The sequence below is a fragment of the Chamaea fasciata genome, unplaced genomic scaffold (assembly GCF_029207755.1).
Source record: "Chamaea fasciata isolate MVZ Bird 193981 ecotype frontalis unplaced genomic scaffold, bChaFas1.0.hap1 SCAF_1, whole genome shotgun sequence".
Taxonomy (NCBI): Eukaryota; Metazoa; Chordata; class Aves; order Passeriformes; family Sylviidae; genus Chamaea; species Chamaea fasciata.
This window is the reverse complement of record NW_027094086.1, coordinates 98,876,444-98,894,880: the sequence shown is the minus strand read 5'-3', so window position 1 is coordinate 98,894,880 and position 18,437 is coordinate 98,876,444. Positions and strand designations below refer to the sequence as shown.

The following is an 18,437-nucleotide window of genomic DNA, read 5'->3' as shown; positions in this document are numbered from 1 at the left end:
ACATAAAAAAGTACTTGTATAAGTAAGATGGACTCTTACCTGTGTCCTATGATTGCTACATGCCAACAGCAGGTGTTCCAAGATTTTAAAGATGTTTCACAAAATGCTAGCAAACGCTCATGACTGTGTTGCCACTAAGATTTGTCTAGACTTGGCATGTAAAAAGCAGGGCAGTTGTTTACAGCACTACTTTTACCTTCTGATTTGCACACTAGCAAAATGCAGCAAAGAGCACATTTGGTGAAAAAGTATCTGCATTAAGTATTTTAAAAACCAGATCATTTAAAAACTTTTATTCAGAACCATATCCACGTGAGCCTTGAAAGAAGTTAACAGCTTGGAATAGATGTAGATGGCAATCCTTCTACAGGATGGAAAAATCCCACACTCATTAGATAATGTCACTTGTTCATTTATATTCCTGTTTCAGCTAATGACGGCTGAGTTACTTTTACCTTATGACTCATTTTCAGCATGCTCTGGTTTATCAGAGCATAATTTCAGTTGTCAGTCACTGTGTTAGAATGGGACCCATTCTGTACTGTCAGCATGAGAAAGCCCACCACTGGAGATCTGCACGCACTCAGCAGCCAGTCACTTTCAGACCCTGAAACATGTCTGTCTTTTAAGCTTGAGTTGTCTAAAAGTTCCCCACCCATCCACCCACAGCACCATCTGTACCAAAACATCAAGAAGAAAGCAAAGAAATTTTACCCTTTAATTGTCAGATTTAAGCCTAAGGATGGATGAAGGCTGGAGAGCTTTTCCAAGCTGCTGCCCCCTCACGACACAGAGATAAAAGAACAGATCTCCTCAAGGCACATTTCAAACATGTGGTGCTAAAAGTTGAAATATGCCTGAAGCTTGAGCTAGAAGAGCAGGAATAGAATATGTCATTCTATCCAGCAAAGTCACACTTAACAGGCCTAGATGGACATGTTCTACCAACTTGAAGTACAGTGGCCTCATCAGACATGAAAACTGTAGGCTCTGCCTAAAGGATCAGTGTCCTGGTTTCAGCAGGGATATAGTTAATTTTTTTCTCTGTAGCTACAGTGCTGTGGTTTGGATTTAGTGCGAGAATAACACTGATAGCACACTGATGGTTTAGTTGTTGCTGAGCAGTGCTTACCCTAAGTCAAGGACTTTTCAGTTTCCCATGCTCTGCCAGGGAGCAGGTCCACAAGATGCTGGGAAGGACCATGGCCAGGACAACTGACAGGAACTGGCCAAAGGGATATCCCTTACCACAGGACATCATGCTGGGTACATAAACTGGAAGGAGCTGGCTGGAAGCCACCAATCACTGCTCAGGCATGGGCTGGGCTTTGTGAGCAGGTGGTGAGCAAAAGCATTTTCCGTCACTCATTTCTCTTACATTTTATCCCTCTCCTCTTTTCATTACAATTGTAATTATTATTGCTGGTTCCATTACTATTAATATTATTATTATTTTACTTTATTTCAATTATTAATTTGTTCTTCTCTCAGCCCATGGTTTTTATCTTTTTTTTTTTTTTCACATCCTTTCCCTATGCAACTATGGCAGAGGGGATGTAGGAGGGGGAGGGTGTGAGTACTTCGCTGTGTGACATTTAGTTGCCAGGTGGGGTTAAATCACACCAATTAGAAGGCCTTATTTACATCTGGACAGCATCAGTGACGCAACGCTAAATGAAAAATGGACCCTAGCAATAACCACCACCTGCACAAGACTAATTTTCTTCATGATCTTCATAGTCTTGCAACCATATCTCTACACTCCCACTCCTCACACAATCATTTTACCATTTTTTCTTCAGACAGAACAGGAACAGCCAAATTCCCAATTTGAAGGCTCCAAGTGCCTGGCCACAGAAAATATTCCCCCCATCTGATTAGAAGATGCTGTTACCATTAGGAAACTGCTAACTAATACCCTGTTGAACAGAAAAAGGTGAAAAATAACTTTAAAAGTAAACTTAAAGAAACAGGAGTTAAGGCAAAAGAGCAGCCACTCTTAGAAAAGCCACTTCTTTTGCAAAACAGCGATCTCCATACACAAAAGTCAATTATCACTCTGTATCCTTGTCTGCTGAAGTCAATGCAAGTTACAGTCAGTAGTGACCAAGGCTACAGAGTTATAAGAAAAACCAAGGCACAAAAATGCTTGCAACACAGTATTTCTGCCGCTCCTGTGACAGTATCAGAATCACCTCTGAATAAATCCAATTACATCAGTCAACAAATACATTTCATTCAAATTCTAACTTTCTCACCAGTCCAGCCAGTATAGGCAGAGCAGTCGTGTGGATCTGCTGTCTTCAGCCCTTCCTCCATTTGTTGCAGAAGGTCCTTGATTTTTGCCTGGATCCGTTTTGAGAACTGAGCATTGACCTGAAAGCAGGAGACAGGGAATGTGCCAGAAAAGAAATTAATTAAAGAATGCGAAGTGCCTGCTCCATTTTCTTGTTTGGGAAGAGAAGAAAACCAAACCAAACCAAACCAAAAAATAACTAGGAAATAAACAGCACATACAGCAACCAGCAGCATCAAGGTGGTTCATCTTAAGTGTTTCCCATGTAAATGCATTCTGACTACATTTGAAAGTTACAAGTATTTGCCTTAGACAAAAATTATCTGTGCATTCTTTAAAGTCACAAAAAGACCAGCTATGGACACTGTCATAGAATGTAATTCTAATCAGGATCCTGGTACCAAGAACATGTTATGGAAAAACAGCACAAGTCCTGCGTTATAGTTGCTTGCTCTCATCACAAGGTCCCTGCACACCCTTTGTACCACTGCAGAGCAGGAAACAGCCCAAGGAAAAGAAATGTTCATACTCAAGACAGTCAAGCCAAAGAAGATGAGCAGGAGCAGCTCAGCATCCTCAGCTCAGGCATAAAAGCAAAGAAACAAGTCTTTGATTTTACACACTTGCTTTTACTTTTGACCAAAAAAATGTTTATATAGATGAGATACATGAAATATAACTGAGGATACTTTACTCTTGTCAACATTTCTCTCTCATTATGCACTTTTAGGGAAGATATGTTACTGATTACTCCCTAAAGTCTATGGAACATGGAAATTAGCACAGTAGTAAGGTAAGTTCTTGTTTGACTTCAGCACATCCCAGAAGTGCAGGGTTTGGATAAATTACAGGTCCTGGATGCCACCATGCAACTGACTACTCAAGACATTCCACATTTTGTACTCTCGTTTAGAGTGGAATTTCAAATAAAAATCAGTGATTTCAAACATCCACCCAACAGATTCAGAAATCAGAAAGGTTGCATGAATTGCACAAGGCTTCTGACACACCAGCAATCTCCAGAGCCAATAGTTCAAATTTATTTAAGGATACCCATGGTAGGATAGGAAGGGAGAAGGAAATTGTGCCATTATATCTCACACTGAACACATATCATTCTAGAAACAAGCTAGAGACACCTTAACCTTCCTCCAGTATCTCCAGAAATAGCAACCACAGTAAGCATCTGAAGCCTGTTACTCTTCAGCCTTAATATGGTGTTAAGCACCTTTCTGTTAGAGAACTGTACAACACATCAATATCACCACCACCCCACCACCCTCCCTTTTCTGACTAGTTCAGTGAGGTCTCAACACAAAGGGAAACCTTCCCCAAGGGCAAGGCTTCTCTCCTTCAAAAGACAGCTATGCCAATGCTAAGGCATATAGTGAAACAGCATGAGGATATTCATCTGGATGCATCAAGGCAGAGAGCTCAGCTTACCTGACAAGAGTGAACTAAGGCTTCAGACTCCCCAGTTATTTACCTACTGCACATCACAAGCATGCTGGTTATCTTTTGTTCTGACAACTCACCTGCTGCTACCAAATCAGGATGTTTTATATCAAACTCCAGACTAAATTACTTAGAGGTATGAGGGGAATACTAGGACCACAGGGTGCCTGGGCTCTGAACTGAAAGCTCAGTCCCATACAAATACTTTAGCTTATTTGATAATCCCTCTCTCTAGAATTTGAATTGTAACTTACTCATCTTGCTTCAGTGCTTGCAAAAGCACAGATTAAAGGATAGTTTTATTACTATTTCTATAATATCTGTAAACCCAAACAAAGCTACTCCCAAGCTTATGTCAGTGTGAATAACTTGTAAGTGGCAACAAAGTTTTCCCCAGCTATCTACTCCTCTACCACTGCCTCTCTTTTTTTCTGGTTGCTCTGAAGCTTTCACAACCAAGCACTGACACTGATGATTTTATAAGATTCCCCTATAAGCTTGTAACACATGCTTACATGCACTAGAATAAATTAATTACATGAAGAAATGAATGTTGAAAAGTGGCTTTAGAAGATTTAAAAACTTCCTTCAAGGAATCTTAGGGCAGCATTACGAATGAGCATAAAACACACACTTGTGTGGAGCACAGACTGATTTTCATCAGAAGCACATTAATCTCCTGAGGATGTTTCCAGCTGGCATTCAGCCTTTTCTGCAGGTGACTTTTTATTCCTGTAGGGACAAACAAAAACCAGGAAGCCTGATCTCTGATAACTAGTGGCACATTTACTTCTGGTTCACAACACACTGGGTGATAGCAGGAGCTGAAGAGTATCGTTAGTTATAAAAGGCTCTCTACAGGAATTCAACTGCTACATTACTCCTCTGCTGCTGCAGAAAGAACAACCACTATCATCCCAAACACTGATCAAGTTTTATATTGTCAAAATACAAAAAAAGAGAGCTCATTCCTCATTATACCAAATACAGTCTTGTGCCATATTGGTTATGGTAACTAAAAAGGCTCATTAACAGCACAAAAGTAATGCAGAAAAACCGAAATATGTTGGTTTGGAAATCAATAGTTTTGTTATTTATTTGAACCATATCACTTTTTCCATTGCAGTGAGACAGCAGGCAAACCTACACCCCAATACAAAGTCTTCCAAAGCCAACAAAAATGTAACAAATGTAAGTACTTATGTAACATCACTCACCTTTGGCACTAATCATAACATATCTAAATTATGCTGGCCGTGTTAGCATACATGTTTCCTCTGCTTTCTTTCATTTGTAGGGTTTCTAAAGAGAATTTAAGTAATCTTCTTCTGTAAATTCAGCACTAGAGCTACACAGCTACATTAGAGCACAGTGCTAATAACACCAAGGTCATGGGTTTGATCCCCATGTGGGACATTCTCTTAAGAATCAGACTCAATGGTTGTTATAGGTCCATTCCAACACAGAATATTCTGTGATTCTGTTATTATAAAAAATACATCATGATACAAATAAAAATCTCCTAAAAACCCCAAACATTTCACTTGCAGTCAACATTACAATAACATACCGACTCTTCCTGACCATTGCAGCCATATCCAGCTTTACAGCCATGGCGTTACAACAAACCAGAACCAACAGTGAGGAGGCACTAAGTAGTTGCCATGTATGTATTGTTTATCATGGTTTCTGCTAGGTAGGAGAAGTCTGTAACTTTAGTCTTGCATGTGCATTTGGACCAAATATCACAGTGCTGATGTAAGTCTGATAATGCAACCCTGAGGCCTCATGGCACTCCTTTTGTCACTGAAAGTAACACTCTAGTTTGACAGACATGGGATGAGTAATCTCATTTGCATTTGTCAAAGACATTCAGATACCCATGTGTTGTTCAAAAACACCTCTTGGCATTTACTTGGTGATGACATCTATGCTAAGAACTTGTGCAGAGTCATAGCAGGGCAATGGAGACCTGAGCTCACAGCTTCCTCACAAATTGCCTATGTACCAATCTTTCTTGCCGCCACCAGCTCCCAAAACAACCATCTTGCTCTTAACCCTATTTTAATTCATCAGGGGGACCGATGCTACATGCAAAAGCAGACTGCAGAAGTAAGCAACTGATTCTGCAGATGCAGAAAGGAGATGACCTAGACACACAGTGCTGCGACCAAACAAACAAGTAAAATACACTTTTATTTCACCCCACTTTGTTGTTGGTGATGTGTAGAACAGGACACATAACATGGTGCTGTGTTTTCTTTCAGCCAAAGTGCATTTCAAAGAGAAGAAATACAGCTCAAGTTGGTACTGCATCAAGAACTCATTCAAAACCCAAACTTGCACAGAAGATTGTAGAAAGGACATGACAGACACTGGCAAGGAAGAATGTAGTAGGGAAAAACTCACAGTTCTGCTGAAATGAGGAATCCTGGCTGTACTGAAGTCATTGGGAACTTTGCCACTGACTGTAAAGGAGCCAGGTTTCACACCCATGCATTGGAGCATGGGTCTATTGAAGCAGGATGAGCACTTATGCTCACCTCCACAAGTTCCTGCAAAAGCAGACCAGAAGGAATGGCAGCAGGATCCCATATGCAGCATCTAGCAAGGTCTGCTAGGAGGTGACCAGCATTGTTGTACAGAAGAAAAAATTCTACTTTATTTTTACCTAAGTTAAAAGACTCTTACAGCTCAAGAGCAGTGCTTTCTTCTCTGAAAGTACCAGATCCTGTCGAAGCTCACCACCCAGCCTCTGAAACACTCAAACACAATTCTCTGATGCGTCTCAGACAGATCCTCAGGGGAAAAAAATGCCAGTTCGGCAAAACCACATGCTTAATAAGTGCTTTGAAACACTGCTGTCTGTAGAACACATTGAACTGTTTTTCAGTGATCTGTCACTTAGTGCCATATACATGGTAATGGGGAAAAAATATAAAAAGAGGGAGGGAAGGAAGAGAGAGAGAAATCAACAGCTGTAGGCAAATTCCTACACTGCAACAAATGACACCTTAGGAATAGGCTTTAAACACAATCATCACCCTGTCTCAGAGGATATAAGGGTGTGAAAAACATCACTAAAAGGCAAACATTGAAGTTATAGAAAGTACTACTTAAAGCATGTGAGAAATAAGAAGACTGTCTCTCTAAGGCATTTGTGTGTGAAAGAAGTTATATGTCTCATTGGTTTTAAGACAGCAAAAACCCAAAGCTTAAAGATCTAGATCATCACAAAGAATCATCAAAGAGCTCCAGATTATTGGTACCAAAAATAAACATGATTAGCAGATACCCTATGTTTTGGGAAATGGAGACTGGTAAAGCAAAAGAGAAATACAGAGAATCACTGGTCATCCAGGTAGCCTAACACTAGCATGCTATTTCTTGAAAACTGAGAAAATAGAAGTCTATTTAGAGTATGATTTAAAGTCACTCACTACACAGAAGTCTCTGGCTCAGCTGTGACATTTTTAGGTGGTCCTCAAGCTGCAAAAAAAGCTAAAACCTCTACCAATTCTGTCTAAATTACCTCAATGCACAGAGGGCAGATATATTCCACATATTGAGCTTGACAGCAGATCAGTGCAATTAGTCCAAAATAAAATTTATTTTCACCAGGAAGCAAGTACATATTATTGCACTTGCCCACACAACGAGCTGGAGTAACAACTCATTAACACTCAGGTTTGCAAGATAAAACTAGAAACTGATGAAGAGTGGATGGATGTGAGACAATTTAATCAGAACTTGGGGGCTTGATTTTACAAAGCATTTTCATTCAGGACTGGTTGACTGAAATCAAACAGGCTTAACTCTGTGGTCACCACCTGAATAGCAGGAGAGGCTTTTGCTACAAAAGCATCAGAAAAGCCCTAAGCAGCGTTCAGTGCTGATCTGTGCTGTAGGAAAGAAGCAGCAGTTCTTCCTTTCGGGCTGTGTACAACTGCTAGGAGTTAGTGAGGGACAGTGAAGTACAACAAACTGATTTTCAGGCTCAGTTTTGACCAAGACTCTCAAAAAGCAAAACAAACTTTCCTTCTGAAGAATCACAGAGAATACTGCAAACCTTGTTTGTTTCACAGTCCCCTATGAAAATCGCATGTACCTGAGTTGGGGAGCCAGGAAATGGTCAAAAAAGTAACAAGCTCAAGAAATGCAGCTACCTCATCCCACATCTCTGGAAAAAAAGTGGGAAGAATTATTTACTGGCTTTGGAGGTTTCATTTTGCCTCCAGCGCAGTAAGTTGTATAATTCCCACTAGGATAAGTTGTTACTGAGTTAGTCCCAGAACACAAAGGACTTGCTGCTCCCAGTGAGATAACTAAAATGTCCCCTGAGACAACCCCAAAAAATTTTTAAAAACTAAACAAAAAAAACCCAAAAAACACCCAAACAAAAAAACAAACAAAAACACCCCAAAAGCAAAGAGAGAAGACAAGTAAGGCTATGATAAAAACCCACATACATATATTTAAAAATATATTTTACAGGAGAAGTAAGATTGAAAGCCACATAAAGGAATTATCAGAAGTAACAGGAGATTGAGAAAGCATTAGGAAACTAAACACTACTGAATCACCCAAATGATAAATCTAAGTAAATATTCTGTATCACCATTAATATGTATTTGCCAATGAGCACCATTATCTTTGAAACAGGTTCACTGGAAGGAGTCCCCTGCAAAGCCTAATAAGGCATAGCATACATTTCTCAGAACATACCACTTTTTTCTAATATTCTTAGAACACTATGGCAAGTCAGGAAAAAACTTAAAAAGAAAGGATTTGCCTAAAAGAGAAGTTTAAGTTTGGGCATTCTAGTGATCAATCCATGAAGTCTGAATCTAAATTTGCTTCTGTCTTGTGATTCCACAACAAAATTCAGACAATCTTAAAGTGAGGGCTGAGATCACTTTAATTTCTTGATGACAAGGATGCTTCTGGTTTTTTTTGCACAACCACAAAATCGACATCCTTGTCTAGGCTTCCACATTCCTTGGCTGAGCACATAATATCAGGCTGCCTTTTTTTCTCCCATGCCACTGGACTGTAGTGTGTGAAGGAGAATCCCAAATCACACCTGACTATACTATAAATGTAGCCACAGGGCTGTGGTGGCCCTGAGGACAGTGGCCAACAGGTCCTCAAACCAGCCATCATCACCCCTCAGCAGCAAGCTCTCCTCATCCTTTTCCTTCCCAGGAAATCTTTTAGAGCTTAGTAACTTTCTACCACATTAGGGAACTAAGAACTAGGGAGTGTTCTTTGTTATGAATCTATTCATTTCTCTGCTTCCCTTGACCATCTACATTTCCATTTTGAAAACTTTTGGACCAGCCACTTTGAGATACTATCTACAGGTACCTTTTTAGGCTAAGGTATCACTAAGGGGTCCACATGAAAAGGAAAAAGGCTACAGGATATATATTAAATTGAAAGATTCATCATTAATAAACAAAGGTTTACATTTAAAATTATGTTTCTTATTAATCTAGAATTAATGCTGATTAATTATTACCATGGCTTTCTCAGACAAGTTACAGAAGCAATTTAAGTTCATAATACTTTAATGGTGAAAAAATCTAGTTATGAAAACAGTGATTTTCAACTACATGAGCAGAGCCCACACAAACAGCTGCAGTGTTTACTGTGACTATTTTAAGAAAGAATATCAGCAACCTCAAATTCTGCTTTTCATATTCCCACACCTTCAAGATTTCTGAACGATATTTTACCCCCACACACTTCCATATGCAGAATTTTGTCCTGATTGTCTCACATTTCAGACAATGCCTTGAAGAGCTTCTTGTCCTTTTATCAACCAAGGTGAATTTTAGATGGCAATCACGACAAACTAAGAAATCAAATGGATTAATAATGCATTGCCTTCCATGACAACAGCAGAGCCCTGCACACCTCAGGCTGTCATTATGTGAGTCACTCAGCACTCCTTGCTCCACTCAGCAGCAGATGGGAGGAAGGAATTATGCAGAGCACTGAGGCCTTCTGAAAGATGCTCATTTTTAGGAAACCTGTGTGCTTGTGTACAGAAGTTTACAGAACAGGCTTCCTACCCTGTGAAAAGTCCTTCTGTCTTCACTGGGGCTTTAGGCAAGCAAAGACATTTCTCTGATGGAATGGGAGCCATTAAATGCAAAAATAAAATACTAAAACATAAACTGAAAATCACAAACAACAATAACAAAAGCACCCCAAAAATACTCATCACAAAATCTCATAAAAGGATAATACTAGGAGTGACGGCATGCAAATACTTCAAAAAATATAAATACACATAAATATACTCACAGCTATATTCTAGCCCAGAAATACGTAAGATGACTCCTGAGATTTTGCAGATGCAAAACCAAAAGACCATGTACACTTGCTTCTGCCCTCTAAGAAATGCACAGAATCGCTACAGTTACATGGTTTTAAGGAAGTACAGAAGATTTTTTTTTCCAGAGGCGCTTCATCCTCCTGAACAAGGCCCAGACACCACCTTTTCACTACTACTCAGAACTACCACAACTACTGCTAATACGCTCTAACATATTTTCTGAACACACCTGCACAAATAGGTGCTGACTGCCACTCCCTAACAAGGAATGTCATCCACCATTGATGCTGGGAAAAAAACCACTTGCACCCACTGTAAAACACCATTCTCATGCATAGGAGAGCATAACACGCATGCCTAATGTGAACACAGGGCTAGAAATTCTTGACTAAATCATTTCAGTTCTGCCACAGAACCATGCCTCTGAACTTAGATCCATTCAAGAATCAAATCCAAATTAAACTAGAGTTGAACTATTTTGCAATAGAGCTAGTACACTCTAAAATGTAATTTTTAAGGATGTTCATCTTCTTTTGATATCTCACTGTTCTTCTGGTTATCTCACTTGAGAAAGCTTTAGTCCATCAAGATCAGCAGTAAATAAAGGAGTATTTTCTCTTTTAAAAAATGGACATGAAGTGTGGGATTTAAAGCAGATACACAAGAAAGATGAAGGCCTACAAAGAACTTGGTATGTTCTTTACCTATTTAACAACAACATATAGCTACAGCAGTTCTGCCACCTCCTCTCTGCCTTTATGCTTGAACTCATTATACTTGGATGATTTTTATAAACTAAGCCAGATACAAAAGAAAGAAGAAATAACAGTTCTCTTCCACGAGGAAAAGAATAGTTTTACCAACACTCAGCATACTACCAGGGAATTGTGTACAAAATAAAGCAGATTTCACTTTTGGACCTACCCTTCTCAAATGCTCTGCTTTTGACAGCTGCAATTAACTGCAGCAGTTAGACACTGAAGCCCCAAAGTATTCTCTTTTGTGCACTCTGCTTAGGCATACACAACTTCATAAACCTCAGTCATAAACAACTTAGTGAAACCTTTCATTGCCTTGGACTGATGGTGAGCTGATGATGTCCTGCTGGTACTTACAATGGTCAGAGGGAATGGCCCTCCCACTGTGGGCATCACCATCCTTGTCTCACTCTATCGTAAGTCAAGGTAATTCCATATTGCCACAAGCAGAAAAATACAGAGCTGATATCAACAGCTTTCCTTTATTCATCCCAGCACACAATCAAGAGAGTTAGGAAGCTAACTTTTCACCCTCAATGCATTTGTGCTTGTAGCAGTGTCACCATGCACTGTTTTCCATGCAAAAGATGACAAAGCTGCATAGTATTGAAGGATGGGGCTACACAGGGGCTAAATGACACAAAATCCGTATTCTGGCACGCCTTCTGCAGCTTAATCCAGCCTGCATGGTAACGGGCCAGGCCAGAGCAGCTTCTCTACGTAAAACTAAATAGAAAAGTATAGTAGTACTAAGACATTCATAGTATACCAAACAGCAGCATGTGGCATCGCTATAATAATAAGGAGATAAGCAGAGCAGGAAGACTGCAAACCTTGTGTGACCAGTCCTACCAGGCAGACTTCTGTGGGCATGAACCGACTGCCAGGTGCCTATCATGGTGCACCTGAACCTATAAATGCGCGTAGGTCAGTAAAAAACGTGAGAACAGTCTAGCTTCACCTAATGAGCATTGCTGTTACCTGAGAATAAACTCTCCTTTTCTAGATGGGCACTCTTTTTCATTCCTTTATGTACTTCTCTGGTGAAACTCGGGCAACTTGTGCTGACAATATCTTCTGAGACACAGAGCCACTGTGGTAAGAGCAGCTATAGCTATACTGCTATACAGCGTTCTATTACCTCCAGCTGGGGCACAGCGTTCACTCAGGACGGGAGTAAAACAGAACGAATTAAGAGCCGCTGCTACCGACTCCGAGCCGTGCGGCCGGGCTGAGCTGCCTCTCCTTCCCTCAGTTCACCGCGTCGCTCCCTCTCCTCGGGCGCCCCCGAGGCCGCGGCGGCCGCCCCGAGCTCGGCCGGTGCGCAGGCCGCGGGCAGCCCCACCGCCCCCGCGACCGGGCCCACGCCCCGCCGGAGCCTCCCCGGGGCGGAACCCACGGCCGCCCGCGCCAAGAGGCCGCCGCTGCCGCCGGGAGCGAGCGATCCGCGGGTGAGGCCGGGCTCGGGGGTCCGGGACGCGGCGCCTTCCCGCCGCCCGGGACTCACCTTCCCGTCGGCGCCGAAGGGGAGGGATTCCTCCTCCGCCGGCGGCTGCAGCGCCCTGTCCCGGTGGGCGTCCGCCGCGCTGGGGGCTGCCACGGCTCCCTGGGGCTGGTAGTCGGGGTAGGGGTTGGCGAAAGCCCGCTCCTCCATCTCCGCTTCACCGCCCAGCTGCAGCTTCAGCCTCTTGGACATGCTCTCTCCCATCTCAGCCGGCCCCCGGCCCGCCTCCCCGCACGGCGAGCCGGCGGGGACACACTCCGCCCCGCAGAACGGTGGCTTTGCAGCAACGCGAGCGCCGCGGCCGCCCCCGACTACAGCTGCCCCCGGCTATAGCAGCCGTCCGCGGGCGCTGGGGCTGGGTCAGGAGGGCGGCCGCGGGCCCATTGGGGCCCCCCCAGGGCGGAAGTGCCGCCGCCCCGACCCCGAGCCACTGAAGCCCAACTTTGGAAGGCGAAAGGGAAAGCTGCGACGCCACGGCTCTGCTCGGCGTCCCTGTCAGCCGGGGCGGGAGAGCGGCGAGCGCGGCGGCATCATAGCCTGTGCAGGGGCAGAGCGCGGCCGGGGCCGCGGCCGGCCCCCCCCGCGGGAAGAGGCAGCCCGCCCGCCGGCGCAGGCTGGGTGGCACCGCTGGGAAGCTCGTTCCAGCGCCTCATCCTCCCCCGCCGGGGTGTCAGTGCCTCGGGCTGCTTCTGCCACCGGCCGCACGCCGGGCGGCGGAGCGAGGCTGCCGCCGGCTCCTCCCGCCCGTCCCCCCGCGGCGGGGGCGAGTCGCCGCCCGGCGCATCTCAGAGGAGCGGCAGCAGCAGCAGGAGGGGCACGGACAGCCCCAGGAGCAGGCAGTATACCACCAGCTCCTTCGCCCGGCTCATCCGCAGCCGGCGCCGGGTCGCGCTCCTCCGCCAGCAGCCCCCGCGCCCGGCGCGCCGGCCCCCGGCCAGCCCCAGCGGTCTTCGGCTACCGCCCGGCGGGAACGCCGCAACCGGCAGCAACCGCCCCTCAGCCGGCGAAAGAAGGCAGCTCCCCGGGGAGAAGGGGGTGGTCTCCTTCTCTCGGCCCGCCCCCGGGCTGTAACGTCGGGCTGGCCGCGCTCGCCGTTCTGCGACGGGGAGCCCACTGCAAGAAGCCAAAACATACTAGAAAAACACCCCCAAGCCCCCTTAAAAGACATCAGAAAACCTCACAGCCCTGGAGGGGGCTGGCGGCGATGAGTGGAGAAGGCCCTCAGCGATCGGCGGCGGCGGCTGGACGTGAGGGTGGGATCGCATCCCACCTGGGGAGGAGCAGCGTCTGGATCCCGTGTGGACCGCGCATTTGTGTCTCGGATCCAGTCCTGGGCAGGGAAGTGGGGGGCTGAATGCCAGGGCACTGTGTCACCATAAATGTAGCCCGTCGTCTTATGACACCCCCACTTTAAGCTAGGAGAAGAGCTCCAGATGAGAGGGCACTGTACAATCATCGAGGATAAATCTTTTCACAAATAAATGGTACATGCTGTCGATATAGTCATAGCCTTCAGGAATTGATACTGCGTACTGAAATAATCCTTGTGTTGAGCGAGCCGACAGAAAGCCTGCAATCCGGCCAAACACTGCACATAGCATTGTGTAAAAATACAGGCACAGGAGACCTCATTATGCCATGAAATATTTACTCCCAACTGTGCCATTCCTTTTTGCCAGTAATTTTAAGTCAGACGGATCATAAAGCATTAATTCAATAGCTGGGCACTGTGCAGACTTATTGATCTTTAGTTTTATGCATGGGGTAACTTTATTGCTATCAAAATACGTGTTCAGTGCATAAGATTAAAGGTGACATCTGTCCTGGCACTGGCTTCAATTCACAGTTGTTTGTAGCAATATACATGTGAATAAATGGGACATATCTGTCACCCTGTCACAGGATATGAATTTGAATTAATACTTTCTTAATTTTATTTATTTTTATAAATTGAGCTGATGACAAAGCCGAAATTCCAAACAACCTGTCTGACAAGTACCTTGTATTTGCTCTGGAAGCAAATATAACCAGTCACTTAAAAATTAGAGTATTCTATAAAATATCCTCTTTTGTGATAACTAAAAAATCACTTTATGTGTCCTGTGTTTTTTTAATGAGTCTTTTGTACTGTATTGCAGTGCCTGAAAAGGTAAATGCAAAACCTTTTTAAGACATCTCTTGTCTTTGAGTAAATATTTCAAATAACATGTTTTCATTTAGAATAGTTTCCTACCTTTAGTGGAGACCGGCTGCATCAGTGCAAGTAACTGCATTCCCATAATGAAGGTCAGAGTTAAGCCTTTAATATGAGTGTGCGTGGTTTCTGTTTTCTTACACCTTCTACCCTTCTTGAATCAAAATGATAGAAATATAAAAGTAGGATCATACCAATTGGTGGTACCTGCTCAAGGCCAACAGATAAGGAGAGAAAGTGCTCCCTGGCACTTTGCAAGAGCCGGTTCTTCCCTTCTTCTGGAGCTGAGGGTTTGTGGGTTACTGGGTTGGTTGGCATCTCTTTCCTTTTGCATTATTGCACTGTTTAATTATGTGCACGCTGCTGTGTTTAGCATCCTGGTTTTGGGAGCACTTCTTTCATGTTCACTGTTCTTCACCTTTGTTGCAATGTGGTATGTTTAGTTTCAAGCATACAAGGCCTTCTTTTGTTTTTAGCAGGTGGGATAGAGTTCAAAAGACTTTCAGGCTTCTTTTCAGGGAGTGTTTTTTCCTTCTGCTCTTTTACCCTTGATGCATGCAGAGCTCCCATGGCCCAAATGGGAATCATGGATGAAGGAGAAGGAAAAAAGTTGGGCTGAGCGAGGCATCAACCTCTAACATAAGTTTTAAGCAATAATAAATTCACACCTCTCATCTCCAGCAGTATGAAGCAGGAAGCTTTGCCTACTGAAATCATGATTTCATTTGTGCTTTCATCCAGAAAATGTCTAAATTCTCTTGAAAGCAATGAGCCCTCACCCTTACTTCACTACTCCTGCTAAGCACTCCTGTAACCTCTCTTCTGCAGCACTGGCAAATGTGCAGCCCTGCAGCAAGCTGATCTAGCCGAAAGCTGTCCTTTTCCTTTCTGCGATGTAGGAAAAATCCAACTAATGTCTAAACAAAGCCTGATTCTTACTTAAAGATCAGTTTCTTCATGTAAATCATGGAAGTTTTTCTTAGCAGATCAATAGGCTATTCATTCTTTACACAAGAGGAAATCATAAACCCTTCTCTTATGGCTTTTCCTTCTCTCCAATCCTCTTCACATCCTGCAGCATCTGATACTCTGCTCATAACGAGATTAGTGCCAGATTTTTTTAATAGTAAAATATCTGTTACATATTCAGTCAGGATTAAATAACCAGAATCCATACATAAACCATTAATGATGCTGTGCTTTCCTATGCATTTTGCTGCTTGATTCCTCGCATGCATTGTAAATTAACCTAACTAACAAGGTGGGAAAGAGAATCGTATATCACAGAGCCAACCCTCCAAGGACTAGCACACAGCTGCTCTTCCCACTACGCCCCGTGGGAGCTACACCATGACACAATGTTATGTGGCTTGTGGAACGAGTGTGAGCAACCATCAGGAATCTCCATAGCTCTAGCTGTGACATGTTCAATGGTTCTTTCAGCATTTGCCATCATTCTTATTACAGTATAATAGTGCTCATTTATTTTCATGCACAGTGGCTCCACATATGTGCAAGCAACAGCCCTGTCCATGCTTTGCTCTGTGGAGACAGGATGATGAGTATATGACTTCAGCACCCATGCTAAAGTGCTTTTAAAATTCTGGGAAACCATTGTAGCAGCTAGCATTAATCTCATTTAATTTCTGATTGTAGAGATCCAGCTGAAATTAACTGAGAGAAGCAAGAGCTTCAGGAATGGACCCAGCTAATGTGATGCATAATGGAGAACAAGGCTGTGCACTGGTTTATTTAGTGTGGAAAAACAAGATATGGTGATTTCTCAGCTAGTGTCAAGTAGTCCAGCAGATCAGTGGAGATGGGGTAGTTATACCTGCTGCAAATCAGGGGTCATACTTTTATTGAACATAAATATAGTCTTTCATTCTTTCATGCAAAGCTTTTGCTTTTTCTCTGGTCATCTCTTCAGGCTGCACTCTGTCTATGGGATATCCTTTGAGCTCTGCAGCAAACCTTTTACTCCTTGATCACCACCATAGGCCTATAGTAGCCTGTAAGAAAGGACTTTCTAATTCCCTCTTTGCCTCCCTTTATCTGCACTTCCTAGTTTCTTTTTAACCTCCATCATTGTACAAGAATATATCCTGCTACTAAATTATTTAAAGTTGTTTAGGTCTAATAATCTATGGGGGGGGGGGGGTGTTGCTGCTTGTAATAAACATGGTATTATGATATAAAATCTGCAGGATCAGGTTTTGCATTTTAATTGCAAAGGACTTGTACGCTTTGGACCAAGTTCAGTCCCGTGTTCAGTAATGTAACATAAGAGCTAACTAGTCTGTGTGAGATGTTATTATTATATTGTTATCAGCAGCAACAAATTTCTCTGGCTGCTGTAAATAACTGATCTCTATTATTGTATAATTTTGCTACTTAAGATCTCTGAGATTCCTGTGAATCTGAGAAGACACTTTGGTATTCAACCACAAAATAAATGTTTCTCTAATATAGTTGCCTCCTTATTTTCTGTTCTTGTCTTTGGTTTTGTAGCAGAAAAAACAGGGTCATGAAGTCTGCTGCACTTCTGTTCTTGCCTGCTAATAAATCATAAACCTGAACAGCAGTTCTTGCACTTTGGCTTGTTTTTAAAGAATGGATTTTGTTATAATCAAACATTTATGTTCCTTATCCCCTTATTGCCAGTGGTTTTTGATTTGCACATCCTAAGCAATACAACTAATGTTGAAATCATGCAAAGATGCTTGTAAATGTTCTTAGAGGTCCTTCCCATCTATGATGAAAATGGAGACATCTCACTGCTATTAAAATGTACCCTTTATTATCATTTGCTTAAATGTTCAGTTCTAAAAAGAGTTACTTCCAACCCTGACAGGTTTGTAAGTCTGGGAAAAGTTCAGTTTGTAGAAAACAAATGTAATCTTCCTGAAGCATGATGAACAGAGGTGAAAGATGGGTACTGTTAGAATAGCTGTGGCTGGCCACAGCTTGTTGTTGTTGTGATTTTCAGTTTTATGTTTTAGTATTTTATTTTTGCATTTAATGGCTCCCATTCCATCAAAGAAATGTCTTTGCTTGCCTAAAGCCCCAGTGAGGACAGAAGGACTTTACACAGAGTAGGAAGTATCAATAAAAAGGAGCAGCAAAACAGGTCTTGGACAAGAGGATTCCTTTTGCCTAAGGAAGCTGTTGCAAGCTGGACACCTTACTTCTGATATTCTTCGAATGACTCAATGTCAGGGGCTTAAAAAGCAGCCCTAGTCATTACTTTGAGATTAGGATAGGTGAAAGACTCAGGCCTAGGATTCACCAGAAATCATGGGCATGTTGCTGTGATGCACTGAGTGATCTCAGTCCTGTTTCTTCAGGGTTTTTTAATGGAGGCTTACGATCTTAAGAGTGTACTCACAAGTCCATAGGTTTGGGCTCTGTCTTCAGTGGCTTTTGCTCAATCAGGACAGAGTGGGGATCAAGCACCTTCAGGCAAAGTAGCTTTACAACTTTTGCAGGATAAGAACAAACTACAGCAGTACAAGAAGGGAGAAGAAGAGAAACAATGGGAAACAAGGGAATGCGAGAAAAACTAGACAAAAAACCATCAAGGACTGTACTGCTCCTACCTAGTGAAAGATCTGACTTTAAATGAGCACGTAGCTTATCTCTGCTCTGACACTGAAAGCTCTAATACAGAGAGTAGTGCTCAAGATAGTACAACCTTGATAATGATAGCAGTGAAACGGCAAGAGAGTCTCTAACACAGGAGGTACCATCCACTGCCTGTCACTGTGGATAGTCACCAGCCTTTAGAATCAGCAGTACAGCACCAAGCTTGAGGACAAACAAATTTCTCACCCATATTTCAGCTGCAAGAGGTCAGGGCTGTTCCTGATGTGTTTGCTTGACTAGGT

General features: G+C 43.0%; 1 protein-coding gene across 1 annotated transcript in view; it reads right to left on the bottom strand.

Moving 5' to 3' along the window:
• The window catches only part of LANCL2 (LanC like glutathione S-transferase 2), a 39,036-nt gene extending 26,010 nt beyond the window's left edge, over positions 1–13,026 (bottom strand). Inside the window, exons 1-2 of the mRNA XM_066190635.1 lie at positions 12,360–13,026; positions 2,259–2,376 (exon numbers count right to left, since the gene is read on the bottom strand). Coding sequence (XP_066046732.1) covers positions 2,259–2,376; positions 12,360–12,560 — 319 coding nt within the window. The 5' untranslated portion in view covers positions 12,561–13,026. The remainder of the gene's footprint in view (positions 1–2,258; positions 2,377–12,359) is intronic.
• Between the last annotated feature and the right edge of the window lie 5,411 nt (positions 13,027–18,437).